This window comes from Mirounga angustirostris, unplaced genomic scaffold (assembly GCF_029215605.1).
Source record: "Mirounga angustirostris isolate CCGP_5_RB_7025 unplaced genomic scaffold, mMirAng1.0.hap1 SCAF_1, whole genome shotgun sequence".
NCBI classification, from domain to species: domain Eukaryota; kingdom Metazoa; phylum Chordata; class Mammalia; order Carnivora; family Phocidae; genus Mirounga; species Mirounga angustirostris.
The window spans coordinates 91,364,386-91,385,549 of record NW_026991709.1 but is presented as its reverse complement, the minus strand read 5'-3'; the positions used below and the strand labels follow the sequence as shown (position 1 = coordinate 91,385,549).

At 37.7% G+C, this 21,164-nt stretch overlaps 1 protein-coding gene across 1 annotated transcript in view; it reads right to left on the bottom strand.

Moving 5' to 3' along the window:
* Positions 1-21,164, bottom strand: part of SPATA16 (spermatogenesis associated 16) — a 206,198-nt gene that overhangs the window by 38,105 nt on the left and 146,929 nt on the right. Inside the window, exons 6-7 of the mRNA XM_064575670.1 lie at positions 4,896-5,042; positions 3,723-3,835 (exon numbers count right to left, since the gene is read on the bottom strand). Of these exons, the coding sequence (XP_064431740.1) occupies positions 3,723-3,835; positions 4,896-5,042 (260 nt within the window). The remainder of the gene's footprint in view (positions 1-3,722; positions 3,836-4,895; positions 5,043-21,164) is intronic.

The following is a 21,164-nucleotide window of genomic DNA, read 5'->3' as shown; positions in this document are numbered from 1 at the left end:
AACGCATATTACTGTTCATTTCAAATGTGTATATGTAAACATTTTTTATGCTTCACTTAGAGGAAATTAAAAGTAAAATTAATGAGGTATTAAAAACATGGTTAGGTCATTTTTTGGCAAGTCAGCCTGTGAAGAAGGCTTCACGCACGGCAAGAGATTTTATTATTTTAACCCTTTAACATTTAACCCAGGAAGCACAGTACATAAGGTTTGCAACTGACAGCAGCCAATAAAGTTAATGAATGGAGAAGCACAGTGGCATCCGGTAGCATGTGAAATAACTAGGACAAGGATCCAGAGAAGGAAAAATACCATTAGGGCAGAGCTACTGGTTGAATGGGATTGCTGTTCAGTGGGATTAAAAGCCACCAGGTAGGAAGGTGGTAGAATATTTGAGATTATAACTCTTACATTGTCAGAATCATTCTTGTTTGGCCATGTGTCACTGTTGTATGCCTAGTAAAAAAATCTATAAGGATAAGGAAACTGGGATCAGAGTGTAAGGAGAATCATTGCCTAATACGTAGAAACCTCCCTCATACTCTCCTTCTACAATTTTATGGCAAGAGGTGAAAATTCACGTTCCCTGGGAAGGCCTATTCTGGTTAGTAGATCTACTCCATGGCTGGAGATGACACTTCTTTTTTTTTTTTTTTTTAAGATTTTATTTATTTATTTGAGAGAGAGAATGAGATAGAGAGAGCATGAGAGGGGGGAGGGTCAGAGGGAGAAGCAGACTCCCCGCTGAGCAGGGAGCCCAATGCGGGACTCAATCCTGGGACTCCAGGATCATGACCTGAGCTGAAGGCAGTCGCTTAACCAACTGAGCCACCCAGGCGCCCCTGGAGATGACACTTCTAATCCTGCCTTTGTGAGTAGATCTGAGCACATTAGTGATCTGAGGAAAAAAATTAGAAATCTATAGGACACTCACATAATCTTCATTTCAGAAGGACATATCATTTCAGAGTACACACTTCTATCAAGAAAGAGAAAGGTCTATAAAACAGTCCTTTTGTCAAAGCACACTAAAAACCACTACAAATAATTAAAACTTCTGAAATGTGTAATGCTGAACAAAGTGCTTCAACATGGACTATGTACTTTGGATCTCACAACAGCTCCATGAGGTGGGCATGGCAGATATCAGCTTATTTAATAAATGAGAAAAAATAGCTCAGAGGTTAAATGACTTGCCTTAGGGTTACACAGACAGAGCACAACTATGGACAAAAGTCTTCATCTATAGGCGGTACAAGTGAGGGTGACAACTAATAAGAACAATGCAATACCTAAACATTCAAGTGGACAGCATTTGCTATGTGGCAAGGAAAAACACACTTCAGGGAATCTTAAAAACACTGTTGAGTGCTTCTTGGGTCACAGTTAATGGTACCATGTAGGAATAATTTCTACTCACCAACTCATTACTTGCTTCATTAAGCTAGGTTACCTTTGCAGCCAATTTTATTCAGTCCTGCTTTATGGAGCTGTGGTTGGGCATATAATAAAAAACCTAGAGGCCAATATTTGGATATACTTGTGGTCCCTGCGTACCTTCTGGCTCACTTGCTTCAATTCCATTAAACTCTTTGTGATAATCTTCCAAAAACTATTATTTCCCATAGAAGCTAACATAGAAACGTTGATAAAATTCCTTGCACAGTACTGACTCATTTTAAAGAACATTGAGTTACTAGTTAGATGCCAAGAATCTTAGTTATGGTTTTCAAATTTCCTTTATAGACACATAAAGATACAGGCATATACCAATTTCTAAGTGGCTAGAATGCCGTTTGAAGGGTGAAAAGAAAATGAGTTAAGAACATTTAAAAAGTGCATGATGCCTAGATGGGCCCAACCTGCATACAGGACACACTGAGATATGAGCTGGCAAGAGGTGATGTGGCCAGTGTCCTGACAAGTAACAAGCTATGGCAGGTATTACCCCAACGAGCCAGGACACAGATCACTTCCACAACTTCTAGTACACTGGCTCTTCTAGGCTAACCATGAACCGATGAGGTAAAATAATGCTGTATGGTGATGGTTCTTGTTAACAAAGATTCCACTACGTGCAAGGGTCTGATGATGACAAGGATGATGTATGTGGATCTCTAATTAAGATGGGAGGTTGGTGATGGTGTGTGTGTGGCTGGAGGAGGTTATGATAGAGGGTAAATTGGAGGACAGGACCTAAAATCTGTGGTAGAGCCAATGAGATTGCTGTAAACTGAACGTTTGTGTCCACCCAAAATTCATATATTGAAGTCCTAACCCTCAATGTGGTGGTATGGTGATGGGGCCTTTCGATTAGACAAGGTCATGAGGGTGGAGGCCTCATGATGGGATTGATGTCCTTATACAAAGAGACACCAGAGAGCTTACTCTCTGCCATGTGAGACAAGGTGGGAGTCTGCAAGCCAGGAAGAGGGCCTTCATCAGAACCTGACCATGCTGACACCGTGATCTTGGACTTCTTGCTTCTAGAACTGTGAGAAAAAAGAGATGGATTTCTTCATAATAGAAATATAGGGGAGATAATCGAGTGGAACACAGTTATGGGGAGGGGGGAGATATGTGGTAGGAAAATGGGTAAAAATGTGCTTTTGTATTTGTAATGCATAGAATTACAAATCATGCAAATAGATTAGGGGTTTTATAGCTTTTCTAAAATGCTGAATAATGTTATTGAGCAGATAAACTGCTGAACAGATGTTAAGTAGCTGTTTGTGATGACCCCCTTGGTTCCTCTTGTAAGGTAAGAACATCAAATCAATGATGTAATACAGAAGCCACAAAAAGAAAATTCTTCAAAATTTCCAGCTTACAGGCCTTTTGAAAAATATTTTAAAAAGGGGAAATCTGCAACATTTATAGCCTGTTAATGAGAAGTTCCCTTTATGTTCTTTCAGTATAATGGCTTAAATTTTGTAAAACAGCATAGCATAATTTAGGTCTTATTTTGGGCTTTTTAACACTGAAAAGTAGAAAGGGCATATTTTCCCCAGATCAGAAATAGGGATTAGGTAACTTGCCCTAAGGGTATACAAAGATCAATTGCCAGTGCTTAGGGAAGCATCCAATTTATCAGTGTGGTGTGGAGGCACTAGTTTGAAAACTCCAAATTCTTGTGTAGGTAACAAAATAGTTATGCATAATAGCCCAGTGTATGAAATAGGGAAACACTGTGTTTACTAAAATTTTGTTATTGATCTGAAGTAAGAAATGCACTGCAAACTTGAATTAGATAGCAGGAAGGCACAAAGAAGAAGGCTCTTCAAAGAGCTGGGATGCCTGGGTGGCTCAGTCAGTTAAGCGTCTGCCCTCAGCTCAGGTCATGATCCAGAGTCCTGGGATTGGGTCCCACATTGGGCTCCCTGCTCAGCGGGGAGCCTGCTTCTCCCTCTCCCTCTGCCGCTCCCCCTGCTTGCGCGCTCTCTCTCTGACAAATAAATAAATAAATAAATAAAAATCTTTAAAAAACCTACAAAAAGCCACTAGCCTAATAAATGCTGGAAATTGCAAAGTATAGCATTGTAATAGGTTTTAAAATATAAAAAAATCGTTAGCTAAACTTTGCTTGGTTTTGCAGAGGAGATTTACCATGAATGTTTCTAAAACCCTCCAATACTTGCAATATTTGTACCATAAACTTTCCATACTTCTAGAATTGTCTAATATTTGTGCATTGGACAAATATAAAAGACTCATATACTTACATTCAATTGGGTGCTTCTAATAAAATCCAATATTGGCAAGATTCGCTTCCCCATTGTCTCCATGTGTCTCACTGTGTCTTCTTTGGTCAGCGGACTGAAGGGAGTTTTATGTTCTAAAAATTGTAGCAATAAACTTTTATACTACTTTTTCCAGACTTCCATTTCAAAATGCTTTCTTTAGCAAGCTATAAACAGATATCTCAATGTTAATAGATATGAAATCTTTAGTGTAGAAACTAGCACCATCCCTAGACCACATGCATAGCAATGAAAGATCTATGAGGAGAAAGGCAGAGGAGACATTGCCCTTTAGAGACTATCATTTATTCATTTTGTTGTGTTTCCTGATTGAGAGATCTAAGAGACAGCCTATAACAATTCATCCCTCTCTGCAGAGTATGTTTTTCCCGACTTGTGAAAAAATGTTGTCATAAATGTGTCTGATTGTTGTTTTGTTCCTCCCAGGTATTATTCAAGTGTGCAGATCCCATTGACTTTGAATGTAGCTTGAAGTTGAGCTAAGTCTCAGAGAATAGAGTGCCAGACAAAACACAAGTCCTTAATTATGTGGGTAGAGTTGAAGGAAGAAATTCAACCTGTCGTGAATTTTGCCCACAAATCTGAGACTTCGACTCCATGTGAATATTTTCTTGAGTTTTGGAAGTTTCAACAGAATTACTGAATACCATTTAACTGTAATAACTCTTCAGGAGATCTAAGCTCTCGGTTAACCACGTAAGAAAAGAGTGGAACAAATATCAATATAATAACAGATAATCCAAGTGATTTAAGTTTGTCATTGGCTATATTTTTGATTTCACATAAGTATTTTGGATAATTTTCTTCTACATTTGTTAATTGATTATGACAAAAACTTGTATTCTTAAGTGCCTTATGCTTAGGCACTGGTGATAGCATGGTTGGGGTGAGATGGTTGGAGTGAGGGAGGCGGACATTCTAGAAATGTGTTGGTCTTGGGGGAACCTGAATCCCAGGTATTGTTAACTAACCCACAAGGAAGATTGGAAGGAGTTCATTATAACCTGATAAACATTTTTTGGGGGCCTAGCCCATCTATATGCTAGGCCTTATGATGAATAAGACTTGATGAAGAATGCACAAATCCTGCCTTGTAACAGCATTAAAAGATAAAAATAAGTCCAGGTGATTTACCTGTAAATGTAGGCAGCCTTCTACTTGATAGTTTTTCCAAAAATTTCCCATCTTCTTTGTTTTTGAACCCAAGAGTCAGGAGATATTGTTGGGGAGGAAAAGATGACCAGTCAACTGTCTGAGGCAATATGTGGAGTCCTTGGAGATCTGAAATACAACAGGAAATGAACGAAAGACATTGATAACAAAGGGTATTTTTTTCTCTCCTAAATTTTAGGAACTGTACTTGGAAGACATGATAAATATAAATATTAAAGGTACAAAGTAAAAGTATATGTATCGAAATGTCAAATAGATGATATATCAAAATCACATTTCATTATTTATACTTTTCTTAAAATATAAACACACACAGAACATAGTAGTATAATATGGTTGGGTTCCATGGATCTCTTTCCCCATATTCAAAATAATAGAAAATTGAGGACCAGCTTGTAGGCTTAATAGTTTTCTATGTGCTCTTTTCAAGAGAATTTGATTTTTCTGTTCATAGTTTAAGATTTAAAGAAATAATGTTATACGAAAGGAAAGAGAACAATTACCAAGTGAGAATTAAAATATCAGGCAATTTAGTTACCATCTCTCCCATAGCTAAAGAAAATTTGAAATGACAAATGTACCGACTTTTGCAATTGACTTGGAAATAATTCAAGTGTCATGAAAAAGGTTGTAAAACAGACTCATCTACTTACTGACCATGAGAGCTATTTACTGAGCCCTTACTTTCTACCTTCCCTTCTTCTAAGTACTTTGTGCAGATTGTCTCTTTTTTAATTCAATTAATTAATTTATTTATTTTTGTGCATAATTTTTTATTTATTTATTTTATTTTTAAAAATTATTATGTTAATCACCATACATTACATCATTAGTTTTTGATGTAGTGTTCCATGATTCATTGTTTGCATGTAACACCCAGTGCTCCATGCAGAACGTGCCCTCCTTAATACTCTCTCTCCTTTTTTAAAGATTTTATTCATTTATTTATTTTAGAGATAGAGGGAGGGAGGGAGAGAGAGAATGAGTAAGCAGGGGGAGGGGCAAAGGGAGAGTACAAGCAGATTCCACTTTGAACAAGGCACCCAAGGTGGGGCTCGGTCCCAGGACCCTGAGATCATGACCTGAGGCAAAATCATGAGTTGGGGGCTTAACCGACTGAGCCACCTAGGTGCTCCAGTGCAGTGTCTTTTTAAATCCTCATGATAACTTCACAAAATTGGTGCTTTGTCCCCATTTTATGAATAGGAAGTTGAGGTACACAGATGGGAGGTGACTTACAAAAGAACACAACCTATAAGTGGACAAAGCAGGATTCACACCTGGCCATCTGACTCCAGAAACCTAACCAATGTATTCTGCTTCAGGCTGGCTTGGCTCTTGATTACTTTCAATATAGGGACAGATGTCATCTGTGGAGTCTTGGTGGCCAGATTCACTTAATTCATTTCCATTCTGAGTAATAAAGCTTTGGTTAATTGTGATAGACTTCACAAATGAAGGATGATGAACAGAGGGTTTAATGAGCTCTCCCTACTTAACACTGCCAGAAAGGGAAAAAGACGAAATTCCAAAAATCCTTGAATTATGATTTAGTGAAAGGTCAATTTTTAATGTAGAATTGGAACTTAAATGGTAATGATTCAGATATAGCCTTCATTATTTATCTGTAATCTGTCTTTAAAAAATAATAGACGCAGGGGTGCCTGGGTGGTGCCGTTGGTTAAGTGGCCGACTCTTGACTTTGGCTCAGGTCATGATCTCACGGTCCTGGGATTGAGCCCCTCGTGGGGCTCTGAGCTCAGCACAGAGTCTGCTTGAGATTCTCTCTCCCTCGCCCTCTGCCCCTCCTCCTGCTTGTGCACTGTCTCTCTCTAAAATAAATAAATAAATCTTAAAAAAAATAATAGATGTAGTAAACCATGAGTGTTTTTTATCCACCCTCCCTGGCATCCTCCATTCTTGTTTTTAGCTGCAGAACCCTTTGTTCAAACTAAAATTTACTAAGAAGCCTCAGATTTAAAGTTGCTAAAAGTAGAGCTGTTCTGTTTGGAGCCTAGGACACTGACCACCCACCCTCGTGATTATACCCCATTCTACACCTCACATGCAATAGCCGCCTTAAACCCTTCCCCAGAACAATTTTTCAAAGCTCTTTGGCACATTTTGGTTAAGTAAATAGGGTATGCTTGTCAAACAGAGAGTTAACATGTATGCTTACTATCGAAAAAATTAAAATATCACACAATATCTTTTAAACACACAGAACAAAATATATTAGACATGCTTTAGCCTTTCTTTGGTGACTCAAGATCAGAAATCCCTTTAGATTTTTGAGGGCTAACATTTATCTGGCACTTCTGTGCTATATACTTTTTCAGGATTATCTTTTTCACTAACAACCATTCAGGACAGGGCATATTATTATGCCCAGCTTACAGATGGCAAAACTGAAGCTTCAAGAAGAGGTTGCAAACTTGCCTAAAGTCACACAGTGAGCAAATGGAGGGGCCAGAATTGAAAGTCAGGGAGCTGGACATCAAAACTTAATTCCCAAAACTATCCCCAGGACAATTTAGCCATGACAATAATCATCACTCTGAAAATCAATGGGAAAGGTTCCAGAAGCATGGCAATGCCAATAAATAGATGGTTTTAACAGACACGATTCTAGATAGAACATTTCCTACCCTGTCTAAAAAAGTACAGCAAGCACACAAGGGTTCTCAGAACTAATAGAGTAACTTTTGTGTTCTTTAACGTGCAGATTCAACATGCCTCTTGAGTTGGTGTTTGAATTACGAACTGCTTCTACTTAAAAGGAGGTCTCATTTCTATAAACAAGATAAAAATGTGATTTCTGCATTTCAATTTCAAAAGTGCAGGAAGTTTCTTTGCTTTTGAAATCTGCATTAGATCATCACAGAAACACCTAATACTGCTTGCTTCCAACCTAATACTGTCTTGCTCTATACGGTAAGGGAAGAGTTTGTCAGTTTTGCTGAAGTTGCCAATAACCAGATCACTTGAAAAAGCAACAAAGTAAAAATAAAAAGGACACTAGCTCACTCTCCTGATAAATGGTCATCACATTTCTTTTGATTGTGGTCATCCTTTAGCACTCTATGAGATGCCAGCATTTATAAATTGTCAGCATTTTCGGGAATTGACATACTCTGGAGGTTGAGGCCAGAACGTATGTGATCCCTGGCTATGGTTTGCTTTTTAATCTGGTTTTGATCCCTGACTTAGAAGGCCTGAGGGCCTCCAGGCCATGCTGGGGATGATGATGGGGGCTGTCCTATGGAGATGATCTTGGCTTCTTGGGTGTCTCTGGAAGGCCAGAAGCCCCCGGAATAGGTGTGGGAAGCTTTTATGGCTGCTCTGACCTCCACACAAACCCAGAGAGCATGCAGACATAGAAGCTTCTGGATCCCAGGGCTGAAATCTGTTAGCACAGGGAGGGATCCCGGCAGGACACCTTTAAAACTTTAAGGCCTACACTGAAGTGATAGGATGCCCCAGAGCGGCAAAGTTCAGAAGTGACTGGGGTATGCTGTCCAGAGGCTGGTGTTTGTAGTGGGTTTGCAGGGAGCATCTTGAGATTTGTCATTTTCTGGTGCAGTTCTATTGCCAGAAGCAGCCAGATGTTTGAGAGCTCGATTATATAAATAACAGGAGGACTTTGAGAGGTTGAATTCTTCTTGCTCGTAAATATTGGGTGGATAAAGAGGAGACTGATACTAATAGTGCCAGTGATTAGATTGACTAGTGAAACTAATGTCAGCCCTATAGCTAGTTTATTATAAAATATGCTTGCAAAAATAAAAGTATTTTCTGTTCCTTTTGATCCTATATGTTTCATCTTGTGTGTTCGATCTATTATTAACTTCTAGTCGAAGTTTTAAAATGTGAGAGGCCCCTACATTCATACTGTTAAGTTTAGAAAAAATATTTTTTAAAGTATCATTCTTATTCGATTTGTATGCAGAGTAAATTGCAGTTGTATGAACATTTAGCCTAGCAGGTGGTCTATGACCCCAAATGACGACATACTTACCAGATGTTGAATCTCATGTAACATTAATTTGAGTCCTAATTGTTCTCAATTTTATGCTCATAAACCTCTACCTACGTCCGAAAAGCCCTGTGCCCCTGATGGATATGAAAGTTAACCAGATTGTATTTTTTTGTTCTTTGGTAGGAAAATTGAATTGATTAAAAATGTCTTCTTTGCTTCTGTCATGCCAGAAGAACTGAGAAGAAAGAAATAAATACCTTAATGCATCCTTTGAAAATTTATCACAATTAGAGATGAAATTTAGATGACCATGACCAAATTTATTATTAAAAGATCAGTTTGCAGGTATGACATAGTTCCAAGTTTTTACCACTAGGACAATGGATGCTTTAAGAAAGAATATCAAAGATAGGTTATGCAGATTATGTTTCCTACAGAAACGTAATCTTGCAATTCTTTTTGAAAGATGTCTCACCTCAACAAAAAAGGATACAGTTTGCCCTTTATCAAGAATCTTTCATCGTACCACAGAAGGCTGGAACTGACCAGTTTTCAGGTCTTCAAATCATTCATGCAGCTTGACCTTCTGTAGGATTGCCCTCCTCCTCCTCCTTGAAGTCACTTCCCTGGAGTTCAGTGACAGGCTCTTTACTTTCTTTCTCTCTGTCTCTGTCTGTCTCTATTTCCCCCTCTCTCCTACACATACACACACACCTTCTGGTTCCTCTTTCTCCCTTGCTCCTCCTGCCTTCTCAGTCAGTGCTCTCCCAAGCTGTCCCTGGCTCACTGATGAGTTCTTCATACACACACTCTTGGGGGCTTTCTCTATTTTTGTGGCTTTAGCTACTACTTCTAAACAAAAGGTTAGAGATCAAAGCTCTAGCCTGGTCTGAAAAATCTTCACCAAATTCAAACACAGCATTTCCAAATGCCTCCTGGGACATTGCTATTGACTCATCATTACAGAAATTACCAGAAGGCAGCAAATAGATTCTTCAAAAGTGATTTTTATAATCTCCACAACTTCCCTCTTCCTTGCTTTTCACCAATGTGTTGTAAGGATAGCCATTATTCACCCAATTATTTGGGCTTAGAATCTGGAAGCCATTGTTGACTTTTCTTTCCTCTTATCTCTGACATTTAGTGAGTCTCAAAAACTAATTAAATCTGCCCATTGTAGTACATCTCATATTAACTCCTTTCTTAGCATAGCCATTGCTACCACCCTGGTCAAATTTCTGGTCACATAACATCTGGATTACAGAAAAAGTTTCCCAACCAGCCTCCCTGCCACCAGTATCATTTAATGCCACACCACCACCCAATGAATATTTCTGGAACATTGCCTTTGTGGTTGCCACATCCTTCCTCAGGAACTTCAGTGACTTGTTTCCTGGTATTCAAGGTCTCAACTGTGTGCACCTGCTTCACAATCTATACCTAATTCCTACGTTTTCTCCAGTATAAACCTTTATCATCACCTCTGCTGATTTCACTAATGTGTACCAGCCTGTGCTTATCCTGCTTCTGAACTTTTCTTTGTTCAGAAAACTTCTTTCTACCAAGAAACACCTACATACTCTCCTTTTTGCTTTATTCAGTTGATAACTATCTTTCCAGATGTACCTAATTTAAGTCCTATCTTGTCCATGCAGGTTTTCCTGAATATTTCAATATCCTTCTTCAAACTCTTAAAGAAATCTATACTATTCACTCCAGAGTGAATTTCTTAAGGTTTCATTGGGGTATGTCTTATCTCCCAAACAAGTTTTAATCCTCTTGAGGATGACATCTTCAAGTTATGTTCATGCCCCAAGCATCTAGTGCTCATCAATATTTGAATCCAAAAACAAACTTTTCCAAATCCTGAATTTTTAATGGTCAAAAAAAAGAACTTCAAAAAATCTTTTTCAAAAAAAGAACTTCAAAAAGAATGAGTAAAATGTTCAAAGCTTCTGAGATATGATTTATCTCTTTGTCACTAAGCGTAGAAAAAAATATCACACAGACTTTGTTCCTTATTTTACTTAAACCTTAAGTGGTTTCTGTTCAACTTATGAAGAGTGAGGGAAGTAAAATAATCAGTATTAAACAACTCAATGGAGTAAAATGCTCAACTGAACAGAGCAGCTTTGCCTGGATGGAAAAATTAGTTTCATATTTGGGTTGTACCTTTGCTGCAGCTTGTTCTCTGAGAAATACAAACTCATAGTCACAAAGGAAGATTGGGTTAATAGAGAGACTTTGACTTAGTGAAACTGTCGACATCACCAGAAAAGCATCTGCGCAAACATGAAATATTGATTGTAGATCAGCAGACTCATCTATATATATGAGGGATAGCTTTAACTGTTATGAAGTTAAATATCCATAAAATTTAAGCTCTCTGGAAGTAAAGTACAAAACACAGAGGCCATCAGCATCAGTGTTTTCTGTTGGACACCTCATCATAAGCACAGGCAAAAGTTCTTATGAAAGAACTTTTCAAAGCAAAGTTTTTTAAAAAAGAAAAAGCACAAGAAACTTAAAAACTCTTTTAGAAGTATGCAAATCTGTTAGTGTTCTATCATCACCTTTCTCTAAGTTTCATTTCCTTCTCTATTTTCTGGCGTCTATGTCATTTCTCTGCCCTTTGTCCATAACAAAATGTTCTGACATTTTGGGTTGGAGTAAAAATCTCATTTCTAAAGGTCCCAATTGCTCACTATGAGATGGGACCATGTCAGTGTTATATGACTGCTTTTTACCGATCAGTTTGAGTTTAGCTTCTACAGTACCTTCGTAATGCCAACAGTTTGTCATTAGTTCTTTCCCAGCCATTTTCTGAGTTTTATCTTGTACTCCTTTTAATGCCAATACTTCTATCTTGGAAGTTATCCACAAATTCACATCAGCAAGAAAATAGCAAAAGGCAGCAACTTTGCAGCTAAGTTATCATTATTGACACCCATAAATTATAAAACAATTTCTACTTTTAAAAACATAGCATATTTTGATTTTTGCATTTGATGTGTGAGAAAGCTCTACGTATAATGAATCTTTGTAGAATAAGCTACATTTTCCGTTGACCTTCATTATAATTTCAGAGTTCTAGATGCAAGTGGAAAAAATTGGTTTCCATTCTTAAGATTCGTAATTTTCACTTCAAGCTGCTGGTCTACTTCTCCAAAACCAATCTTTGAATTTTTAAGTTTCTTCTCATAACCCATATATAAACTTTGAAAAAACAGATAATCCCACAGGATTTTTATGCTTAGTTCATTTCCATTTCACTTGGAATTCATGTTGATTCCAAAATTTTATGTTTAATATGCTGTATTATATTGATTCTGGGAAAGTTCCTTAATTTTATCCCCACCAAAGTAAACCTGAGACAATACAACATTAAAGATACTGCTATTTTCTTCAATATTTATTAGACTCACAATCAAAGAAATAATACAATATTGTTATAATTCCCATAAACAAGCTATATTTTCTAAAGATTTATTTATTTGAGAGAAGAGAGCTTGAAAGAGCAGGGAGAGGGAGAGGGAGAGAGAGAATTAAGAGAATCCTAAGCAGACTCCCTACTGAGCATGGAGCCTGACATGGGGCTCGATCTCACAACCCCGAGATCATGACCTGAGCTGAAATCAAGAGTTGGACACACTCAACTGACTCAGCTACCCAGGTGTCCCCAGCTATATTTTTACACTATGTAAGAATTAGAATGGACATTGGTTGGTTGGCTACCTACTATGCATTCTCTCCTTACCTCTTTTTTCCCTTACAGAATTTCTCAATCTCTACCTGCTCTAAAAGTGAGACCTAACTGATGTAGACCAATCAATCCTGGCATTACCTTGACCTCAGTTTTGGTTCAATCATAAACATAAGTGCAATTTGGGCCAATGAGTAAGAGTAAGTCCAGGGACTGTGTGAAAGAAGCACTCACTGTTCTTCAGGACAGTGTGATTTGAGATCTGTAATGACATTTGAGCATTTTGCTATTACTAAAGATCTTAGCACTTGAGGGGATGGTACAGGTAGTGGAATACCAGGTAGGATTTGAGAATAAAGCTGACTTCAGAAAATAGAGCAGTGAGTGAGCTGTGGGATTAAGCTGCATTTAAAGGCAGTGCTGCCTGTGGATCTTTTAATAATGTAAATCAATGTGTTCCATGCCTCCCCCTACCCCTTTAAAACTTAAATATAATGAAGTCTGTTTGAGTTGTGATTCCTTCCACTTGAAACCAAAGATTTCTGATATCGGGATTTAGCTAGTACTTCAGAATATCTACAAATACTATGGAATCCTTAAAATATTATAGCTGAGATGCAAGGCAGTTATAAACTCTTCAAGAATCTGGGAAGAATATCTTTCTTATTTAAGACACAACAGTTTGAGGATTAGGAATTAATTTTTACAGCTAGACAAAGAGAAAAGTTGAATACATCTTGGTGATGCCATTATTATGATAACATTATTATGACATTATTACCAACAATTAAACTTAAATGTATATTAGCATAATTTTTCTTGATCTTTATCATAATTATTACTTTTTCAGTTTTGGTTAGATTCTACATCTTATAGAAAGTGACTCTTGGATAGTTAACTAAGAATGCATAACAAAAGCCTTACATAATCTGAAAACCTTAATTTTCCTGACTATCTGGATCGGTAATCTACTTATTTGTTTGTTTATACCCCACCGTAGAAGTGTAATGACTTGCCTTACATAAATACATATGACATAAGAAAAAGTGTAAAAGAATGTTTGAGGAAAACAGAGCAAAAGGGAAAGTAAGAGATGAGTGATAAAGCCGTAAGTGAGATTAATACACAAAGTGTGTTTTATAAATTTTTATATACTTGTTAGAATTAAACAGGATCAGCATTCTCATTCACAATATTCCTACAGATTAACACTGGGAAGGAACTAATCTATCTATTTATGAGGGAATCAATTTGGGGAGAGTATTTGGAGAGCTTAGAGTGGAAAAGGGTACTTGGAGAGAAGCTGCCATATAAGTGTGTTTGTGTGTTTGTGTGTGTGTGTGTGTGCATGCATATGTATATGTGTGTGTGTATGTGTATCACAAGGTTTTGCTGAGCATTCTGGATACAGTACCTGTAATACCTGCTTCCTGTCATGTATGCCATTCTTTTTTTTTTTAATTTTTAAATTTTTAAATTTTTTAAATTTTTTATTCTTATGTTAATCCCCATACATTACATCATTAGTTTTAGATGAAGTGTTCCATGATTCATTGTTTGTGCATAACACCCAGTGCTCCATGCAGAATGTGCCCTCCTCAATACCCACCACCAGGCTAACCCATCCTCCCACCCCCCTCCCCTCTAGAACCCTCAGTTTGTTTTTCAGAGTCCATCGTCTCTCATGGTTTGTCTACCCCTCCGATTTCCCCCGCTTCATTCTTCCCCTCCCGCTACCTTCTTCTTCTTCTTCTTTTTTTTCTTAACATATATTGCATTATTTGTTTCAGAGGTACAGATCTGAGATTCAACAGTCTTGCACAATTCACAGCGCTTACCAGAGCACATACCCTCCCCAGTGTCTATCACCCAGTCACCCCATCCCTCCCACCCCACCCCCCACTCCAGCAACCCTCAGTTTGTTTCCTGCAATTAAGAATTCCTCATATCAGTGAGATCATATGATACATGTCTTTCTCTGTTTGACTTATTTCACTCAACATAATACCCTCCAGTTTAGAGCTCCGTCTTGCCCCAACCCATCGTGGTTTTTTTTTTTTTTTTTTTTGAGAGGCTGCAGTAAAAATTTACATTGCTTCCACTTATTTTTGGATTATTAAATGGTATTTCTTTAAATGCCACTCTGTCTTCAGTCAGACCCCATAAGAAAACATACTTAGCAGGATAAATTAAAGTTCCAGGGAGGTCCAGGAGAAATGCAATCATGGAAGGTAAGAGTAGATGATGGAGACCAGAGGCAAACAGTGCTGTAACCTGTTACTGCAAAGGACAAGTGAACTGCTCGTTGAGAAGATAGAACAGTGCCAGAAAATTGCACTTCCCATTGGAAAGACCAACATTTTCATATTTTAAGAACAGAGACTGTAGCTCTCTATATATGAGGGATTTCTGTACTTTGGGAATTATTCTCTGTTTCTAACAAGAATACTGTGGTACAAATATAAGACCATTTATCATCTTTATAACCAACCTGGCCATAACACTTTCATAATAATATTGGGGATATAGGCTCTTTAATTCTATAACCTTTTCCATTTGAGAAAATGAGTTACAAAGAGGAAAATAGTCTGATCTTGAAAACTTATGATCATGATAGAATTATAACATTTTAAAGAAAAAAGAATAAAATGAGGAATTTTTGACTTCTTGTTTTAGAAAGCATAAGAATGTATTATCCTTACTGGTAAATGATGGCTGAACAAGAACAGGGTTATAAATTTCAGTAAAAAGCAATTCTTAAAGGCCTATTTTAAAACAATATATTATTCCTCTGAACATACATATTTACTCCTGGGAGTTAAATTGCACTGGAAAGACAAAATATGACTCTATCTACCTAAGTGCTAAAGTAATTGATATCTGATCCAGAAAACTTTTCTATTAAACATTACTAAGCACAGATCCATTACTGAATATTTATTTATTTAGCAAATAAATCTTGATATTTTCATCAAGAGAAGACAGGATATGCTTATTGTATTACTTTATTATTATTAAAATACAACCATGCAAGAATAAGAACTATACAAAATTGCATTATTTTGCTGGAATATATGAATAAAAATCTCAAGCAAAATCTTTATAAATGAAAACATAATAATTCTGGGGCTGATGAATTATTATTTGTTTTATATACCCTGACTACTCTGCATGAATCAAACTGGATTTTTCCTTAAATAAGAAAAATGGATAGCTATACTGCTAAAAATTCAGTAATTTTTTTCTCCGTGAAGCATAATACAACTCTATTATAATATGGCTTTAAGATTTTGGCTGGTCTTACCATATTCCCCAAATAGCAAAGGATGAACAGTAGGTTCTTGAGGACGTATAAGCCTAGTTGTCCCGAAAGGCAGATTTGAATTTTAACCTTCCCTCATCAGTCTTGTAGACCTTATAAGGGCAATGTGGTTCTAGTGCCTGCCACTGAGGGGGAAGTGGGTTTTTCTCATGATAAATCACTAATTTAGTTGGTCTATTCAGTAAAAAGATTAAAAATATTTATACCTATATGCATTTCGAAATTGATTTATTTTTATAGCTTTCCCCTTTCCATCTGTTTTTCATGTGGAAACCCCTGACATGGGTGACTGTGAACTGGGGGCTAGCTAGAGAAAAATACACTGCCTGGGAAATCTTTATTGTGAAAACTCTTCCTGCTCATTACTACCACCTCGGCTAGCTATTGCTGGGCTCACTGCACTGTCGCAAGACCAAGGAGTAATGAACTCAACACTATCTAGGCTTGGTGAAGGTGACCTGGAGTTGGGCAGAGTTTCTGAGTTGGAGGTTTGTCTGCCAGCCCCTGCTGGGAGAATTCAGGGTGTTAGTCTCCAAGTTTTAATGACAATAACTACTTATCCAGCACAACATACATAGGGAACTCCTCATCCAAGATCTTCAAGGTATAGATTTTATGACCTTCATTGGTTGATTGCTTATTTTGATGACCTCCGTAATTTAGAAATTCTTACTTACAGCTTGCATTTCTCTTGAGGCAGTGAAAACTACATAAGTGTGTTCTGTCTCCCATGGGGCATCAGTGGGTCCCCTGAAATGCTATCTTTCTGTGATGGGTACAAAGAGGTGTGTGCTTGAGAGCAGTCACCTGTAGCTGTCTGGAGAAGGATGAGTGAGTGTGAAGTAAAAAAGAATGTGTACAAACTCTGAGTGTTCCTGAGCGTGGACGTGATGGCACATGAAGGAGTGTTTATTCAGTCATTGCGTTCACATGAATTTATTGTGTGCATTGTGGATGGAGTAACAAGCTGCCTACCTGTTAATTATGTAAGGCAGTGCATTAGAGTAAAGCTACTTGGTTTAACAACAACAAAAACACCCAAAACAAAAGACCTCCAAATCCAAATCTCAGTGATCTAAAGCAAGAGAATTTTGTTTTTTGCTCATGGGTGACCTTCCAAATTGTCATTCAGGGAATCCAAGCTTCTTTTGTCTGTGGCTTCTTCAGTTCCACAGTCCTATCTACAGTGGCCACGGAAAGAGAGTTCTGCATGTTGGGTTTTATGGGCCAGGCCTGGAAGTGGCATGTATTATTTCTGCCCACATCCTATTGGCCATTACTCAGTCACAAGGGAGGCTGGAAATGTATTTTAGTTACATACATGAGAGGACAAAATAGCTTGGTAAACAACTAGCTAGTCTCTGTCACTTTCAGTGGCAAGGATTTCTATTTCCAAACTGCTCCCTTTGTCTGTTTTCTCCTCCACCATTCTTTTTCTTAATTTTTAAAATTTTTAAAAATTTTATTATGTTATGTTAATCACCATACATTACACCATTAGTTTTTGATGTAGTGTTCCATGATTCATTGTTTGCATATAACACCCAGTGCTCTTCTTCTTCCTCCGTCATTCTTTTAATTAGAGTCAGCCTTCCATTCCACCATTAGAGCTTAGGTGTTAATTGAAAATATTCTCTAGAAGAGTGGAAAAATATAGTCCAATATTCACCCTGAATTACAAATTACTAAAGTCAGATCCTTTCTTAGGAGCAGGTATATTATAATACTCCTTAGAATAGAGTCTGGAATATATGTGCCCAATAAATGTTTGAGGAATAAATGAATAGATGAACAAACCACACATCTCCATTGTTGATCCTCTTTTTGTCCTGAGGATCCTGGGATTCTGGAGCATAAAGAAAAGGAGAAGAGACATGGCAGACTAACACAGCGAATTGGATAGAGGGCTAAAACTACTCCCAGTCTTTTTTTTTTTTTTTAAGATTTTATTTATTTATTTGAGAGAGAGAATGAGATAGAGAGAGCATGAGAAGGGGGAGGGTCAGAAGGAGAAGCAGACTCCCTGCTGAGCAGGGAGCCCGATGTGGGACTCGATCCCGGGACTCCAGGATCATGACCTGAGCCGAAGGCAGTCGCTTAACCAACTGAGCCACCCAGGCACCCCAACTACTCCCAGTCTTTAGTGGAGTACAGGGGATTTCTAGAGTAAGACCCAGAAGGTGAGTGGGTTCACAAACTAGCATTCTGGCAGGGAAAGGGAATCTCAGAGAATGGCTCTAGGTTGGGCCAGCTTATGTGGTGAGGGTGGTTGGTGTACATATAAAGAAGCATAACACCAAAAGGCAGCATGGAAAACTCGTATATATATCCTTTGGTCACCTAATGTGTCACATAAATGAGCCCATTTGGTCCTGCTCGCCAACAGAGGTGATCTCATGTTGCATTAGCCATGTAATCAGCAGCTGCACCAGCCCGCACCAGACTTTGAAAAAAGAATCTTTCCTCACATACCTAATGACCTCTTTGGACACTGGGTATGCTTGAGCTTTGTGAAAGTTGAAACCAGACCAGGGGGAGAAGAAAATCCCATGGAAAGAGGGAAGGGAAGCTGGTGAATTTGATTAGTTACTGAAGGAAGACTAATTTTTAGAAATGACTGAAGGATACTGAGTCCCTGAGAATGGGATAGAATATATTACTGGCTCTGAACAGACCAAAGATGGATGTGTATAGGTTAAAAAAAAAGTCTGTTTGCACACATCTGTTTTGTCCAGTCATACCTGCTGCGTGACTATTTGTTGAAATAAATCACTGAATAAATTTTTGGCAGGTTAGACGCTTCTTAAATTCTATCTACAAGGCAGATAAAAGGAAAATCCTGGTTTTGGGGAAGTGTCAACAAAACAAAATAGCTACTCTCTTTGTGTGACTCACTTTCTAGCTACTGCCTTTGGCTACTGATGCCTGCCCTATCTCTTGGTACCACCTGTAAGAGGGATACAGATGCTAAAGATAACATTTGATGTTCCTTATTCCTATGCTTTGAGTCCTCATTCATGTTAAAATTGCATAGGGGAAAAGAAGCCAGACCACTAAGACTGTACACATACAGTTAATAACAGTGGTTTCACTACCATTCCAACAATGACTTTGGGGAAGATCCTTCCCTGATTTGTGACAGTCAAGTAATGTCATCAGTGCAACAGCCTTGTTCACCCAAAGTACAGGTTCTACAGAGCAAGAACCTAACCAATCCCAATGAAATTTAAAATTCTAGACTACCTTCTCTACCTCTGCTTTTCCCTCCAGAAGCTGTGTCTTTCCTCTCTAGTTTCTTATATAGCACTGTCATATTCCAGCAATTAGTAATTGTAAAATAATAGAAATGAAATCATTAGTAACTTATAATTATCTTCTTTCCCAACATATAAGATCCTTTACCATGAATCGTCTTGCCAATAGATCACAATTCATCTTGATAACAGGTTTGATAGAGTTACATGAGACATGAATCTGGCTCATTAATGTCATTATTGTTTTTAAACTCTCAGTGGCAACAGTGCTTCCAAAATATTAATTAATCTTCATGATTTCTCTGTAAAGTAGGTTAAATATAACTAAACTCATTTCACCAGTAGAGGAATTGTCAAACAGGTGATCTCCTCAATGAATTTCTCTTCATTACCAATAGATCCAAGAATAGAAATAGAAAAACTGAATCTAATTCATTTTCTATGACACTAGACAGACATGACTCTTGTTTGCTATTAAGGCTACCCCCACAAAACTCTTAAGAGATCCATAACAAAATAATAAATGCTTTATAACAATATAAATGCTTTATAGCAAAAATGTGAGTTCTGAAACATTTTTATCAACTTCCTTACAAAATGCTCAGAAGTAAATCAGCATCAATGGTCATTACAGCATGCACTGTGCTTTCTTCTCTTCCCTTTCCTTGCTCTCAAATTTTCATTGTTCTTTAGAGATTCACTATTCAATCATCACTACTTATATTTATGTAATACATTTCCTCTGAAGAGCTTGAGGCATTGTGGTGAAAAATAAGGACTATATCGGACCTAAATTTAATGCTTCTATCACACCTCTGCTCTTATCAGATGGAAATGGTGTAGCTCAATGGCAAGGACATGGGTTCAAATCCAAGGCCTGCACCACTGATTTGTTGTGCATCTTTGGAAAAGCTATTTTCTCCAGTTGCTGTTTTCTTGTTTCTAAATGAGAATCATCTTACTCCATAATGCTTGGCGCTTTAAAAGTGATCACTAACAGGGGTGCCTGGGTGGCTTAGTCATTAAGCATCTGCCTTCGGCTCAGGACATGATCCTAGGGTCCTAAGATCGAGCCCCACATGGGGCTCCCTGTTCCATGGGAAGCCTGCTTCTCCCTCTCCCACTCCCCTTGCTTGTGTTCCCTCTCTTGGTGTGTCTCTCTTTGTCAAATAAATAAATAAAATCTTTAAAAAAAATAAAATTGATCACTAACAGAGTACATTATTAATCATATAAATCAGTGACTTGGCCCCAAAACCATGAAAAAAGGAATGAAGGGCTCCTAATGGGAGGATGTGATATTAGGTATGTGCATTTAGAGATTTTCCTTACCATGATAACCATTGAGCGGCTCTTAATACTGTACAAGAAAATCTTTTCTTAATTCAGAATAATGGTTGGCACATAGTAGATATTAAAAAGTATTTTTGAATGAATGAATAAAAGCCACTTGCTTCCAAAGACAAAAAGAGGAAAAAGGGATAATACCCGTGTTGTGTCCTCTGTGTACACTTGACCATCCAGATCTCATTAGGATATCAATGATCCAAGAACATAAGGAAAGAGGAAAGTTCGAAGTGTGAGATAGATGGAAGAAGGAAAGTAGAAATAGGAAGCACTGGAAAAAAATTCATCTTCTGGAAAATACTATAATCCTCCAGTTTACTGGTGAAGAATATGGGGAAAGGTGGCATTTTATGACAGGTTATTCCTTCATTTTTAAAAAATTTTAAGAGTTTATTGGGTTTCTGGTTGGTTCAGTCAGTTAAGCATCTGACTCTTGATTTCATCTCAGGTCATGGTCTGAGGGTTGTGAGATTGAGCCCTGCATCAGGCTCCCCACTCAGCAGGGAGTTTGTTTCTCTCCCTCTCCTTCTACCCTTCCCCCTGCACTCTCTCTCTATAAAAAAAATAATAAATCTTAAAAAAAAACTCCTTTTACTTATTTTTTTAAAAAGATTTATTTATTTAT